The following is a 3,554-nucleotide window of genomic DNA, read 5'->3' as shown; positions in this document are numbered from 1 at the left end:
ACGAAAATATTTTTTTTTTCAGTTTTTACAAAAATACTGCTTTAAAAAAACTGAAAAATATTTTCTAAAATAATATTTTTGTAAAAACTGAAAAACAAAAAACTGAAAAATAATTTTCTAAAGCAATTAAAAACTGGAAAAAACTAAAATATTTTTAATTAAAAACTGAAAAAAAAAGAAAATATTTATTTTTTCAGTTTTTACAAAAACATTGCTTTAGAAAATTGCTTTTTAGTTTTTTTTTTCCAGTTTTTACAAAAATATTCTTTTAGAAAATATTTTTCAGCTTTTTTTAAAGCAGTTTTTTTTTGTAAAAACTGAAAAATAAATATATTAATCCTTTTCAATTTTTAGTAAAAAAAATTCAGTTTTTTTCAGTTTTTACAAAAAAAATTGCTTTAGAAAATTGATTTTCAGCTCTTTTTTTTTTTTTTTTTTAGTTTTTACAAAAACATTATTTTAGAAAATATTTTTCAGTTTTTTCTAAAGCAGTGTTGTTGTAAAAACTGGAAAAAAAATTCATTTTTTTTAGTTTTTAGTAAAAATAATTTCAGTTTTTTCCAGTTTTAACAAAAAAAAAAATTACTTAAAAAATTTATTTTTCAGGTATGAGTAATGAATCTTTTTAATTAATTAGGAGATATTTAGAATTGACCAACGGGACGATGACACGTGTCCCTCCGTTTAAATGAGGGGTATATTTGAACCCAAAGTATGAATGTAGAGGTATAGATAACCCAATAGTATAACGAGGGGTATTTTTAGACCGTTTTCAAAAATAGGGAGGTATATTTGGCCATTTGCCGTAGTTTTAACATATGATTTCTTCAGGTGCCAATAGTTTTATAGCAGACTACAAAAAAAAAAAAATTACAGTACAGGGAACAAATCTTATCTTGTCATTATGTAGATTGTATATATGTAGAAAGATTACTCTCATGTCTTTTTGCGAGCACACAACACCCACTAAAACGATGTTTTGTTAAATTTTGTACAACTTGGATAACTTCTTTCCTAAATGTATGTGCTATATAGTATGAGGCAATTAGTGTGCAATGTTATTTATATTTGAATTGTTACTATGTACATCTTTCAGTCTCTTCTTTTGTCGTTCTGCAAATTCGTATGTCCGGTATCAATACAAAAGTTATCAAGATGAATTAATTCTCTTATTTAAACAATCAAAATAAGTGTAAGTATTTCAGCTATTATAATAATCCATCTAGTAAAAATAGAAACACTCAAGGAAGTACTCAAGCCTTCTACCCTAACTCACTTTCCATCTCTCAGATCGATTTCTAATTCCTAATTTTAGATTAGCTTTTTCCAGGTATTATATTTTTTCAATAAGACTCGCACTCTTGATTAAGTATTTCGGACTTTGTTTAGATGGTTTTGTGGCTCATTACAAACTTATTTTTAGTTTATGATTCCATTTTTTTTACACATAAAATATTTGATTTTACACATAAAAGATTGAAAAAAGATACTTTCTTAATTTCAATATTGTAAAAAGCCATGAAGGCTTATTTCCTTCTTTGTTTATCTGCAATACCTTCAAATGAGACCATCAATATTATATCTTGCAGTAATAAATTAGGTTCTTGTCTCAATTGTTGTCAAGTTTCTTACTGTCGATCAGATTTTTAAGTTAGTAAATATAATTCGAACAAAATAAAAAACCGATACAACAATTATCAAATTGGTAAATTTTGTAATAGTTTTGATTTAATAGTTAAAAACTCTTGCAATGGCAAATGATTGATAGAAGAGCTATAATTTGGCTAGACGAGTTAAGATCAGGGGCAGATCTACCTTATAAGGTCGGGGTGGTACGCCACCCGCATGTTTCGGCAAAAAATCTTAATAAATATGTTGATATCTATGCAAAATAGGTTATATATGAATAAATTCGAATACAAACACAGAGCCGACGCATCGAAAATTAATCTAGAAACGTACCTTCAGCCATTGTTGTTCAAGCGTTGTAGGGAATCGCCTTTGAAACTTTTAGCAGAAAACCTAGGAAGCCTTCTAACCTGTGCCTATCGTAGGATCCCAAACTGATGGAGTCACATGCGTATTTATAGGTAGGCTAAGGACTCTTAGGCAAATACTTTATCTCTAAGGACTTCTCCTTAAATTATAATTGCCCTAGGGACTCCTAATATATGGTAATTTCTTTCCATCAAAGAAATTACCATATATGCATAACTACAGAATATTATCTGATATATTATTACTTGGAAGACAAGGTAAATAATTTATTACCTTATATGTTGGCCACACTATAAGTCTCTAGAAAAGACAAAAATTTTCTAACATTCTCCCACATGGCCCACATATTAAAATTAGATAATCCTTTATGAGAGATAAATATAATAATATGGCCATAGACTTTATCACTCAACTAAAAGTTATGCAACAATCACTTTAACCAGAACATATCATTACATGAATCATGGCGGTCATGCTCTTAAACAAACAGTTCCTTCCATGTAAAGTGTCAACAACTTTATGAATGAACTTAATATAAGTCATTCATAGTCCAACTTTATTGATCCAATGATCACACAATAATACATGAAAAACCAAAGTGTGCACTGTCATGTATATCAAAATAAACATAATGTCCAGACAAACTGTTAGACAATAAAGCAAGGCTATATTGAGCTACTAAGACCCATATGAGTTACACGATCCTTGAAAACATTAGCCGGCAGACCTTTAGTTATAGGATCAACAATCATCAAAGTAGTACTAACATGCTCAAAACTCACATCTTGCTTCTTCACATAGTCTCTAATCATCAAGTACTTTATGTCAATGTGCTTGCTTCGGCTACCACTTTTATTATTCTTAGAAAAGAACACTGCAATTGAATTGTCACAGAAGATTCTAAATGGCCTTGAAACGCAATCGACAATCCTAAGGCCGAAAATAAAGTTTTTCAACCATAACGCCAGTGATGTAGTGTCATAGCATGCTATAAATTCAGCTTCCATTGTGGATGTTACAACAATGGTCTGCTCGACACTTCTCCAAGATACAACACCTCCAGCAAGAAGGAAAATGTATCCTGAAGTGGATTTATCAGTGTCTTTGCATCCACCCAAATTAGAGTCTGAATATCCAATCACCTCCAATGAGTCAGAGTATTTGTATGTGAGCTTAAAATCCTTGGTTCCTTGCAAATATCTCAAAACCCTTTTATCAGCTTTCCAATAGTCAAGACCAGGGTTACTTTGATATCTGCCAAGCATTCTTACTGCAAAAGCAATATCAGGTCTAGTACAGACCAATGCATACATAAGGCTCCCAATAAGCGAAGCATAAGGAATGTCTTTCATTTAATCCTTTTCCAATGCACTTTGTGGACATTGATTCAATGAAAATTTGTCACCTTTAATTATGGGTGCTGCTATAGGTGGACAGTTCATCATCCCGAATCTTTCCAGAGTTCTTTCAATGTAGGCCTTTTGAGACAGTCCAGGTAATCTTTGGGATCTATCTATGTGAATCTCTATGACAATGACATAAGAGGCTTCACTCAT

The 3,554-nt window shown here is 30.6% G+C and overlaps 1 protein-coding gene across 1 annotated transcript; it reads right to left on the bottom strand.

Annotated features, from left to right (window-relative positions):
• Window positions 1-2,663: 2,663 nt before the first annotated feature.
• On the bottom strand, window positions 2,664-3,350 carry LOC117280400 (secreted RxLR effector protein 161-like). Its single transcript, XM_033660117.1, has one exon. It carries the CDS (start codon window positions 3,348-3,350, stop codon window positions 2,664-2,666), a length of 687 nt encoding a protein of 228 aa, XP_033516008.1.
• Between the last annotated feature and the right edge of the window lie 204 nt (window positions 3,351-3,554).

The sequence above is a fragment of the Nicotiana tomentosiformis genome, chromosome 6 (assembly GCF_000390325.3).
Source record: "Nicotiana tomentosiformis chromosome 6, ASM39032v3, whole genome shotgun sequence".
Taxonomy (NCBI): Eukaryota; Viridiplantae; Streptophyta; class Magnoliopsida; order Solanales; family Solanaceae; genus Nicotiana; species Nicotiana tomentosiformis.
This window is presented reverse-complemented; position numbering and strand designations above follow the sequence as displayed.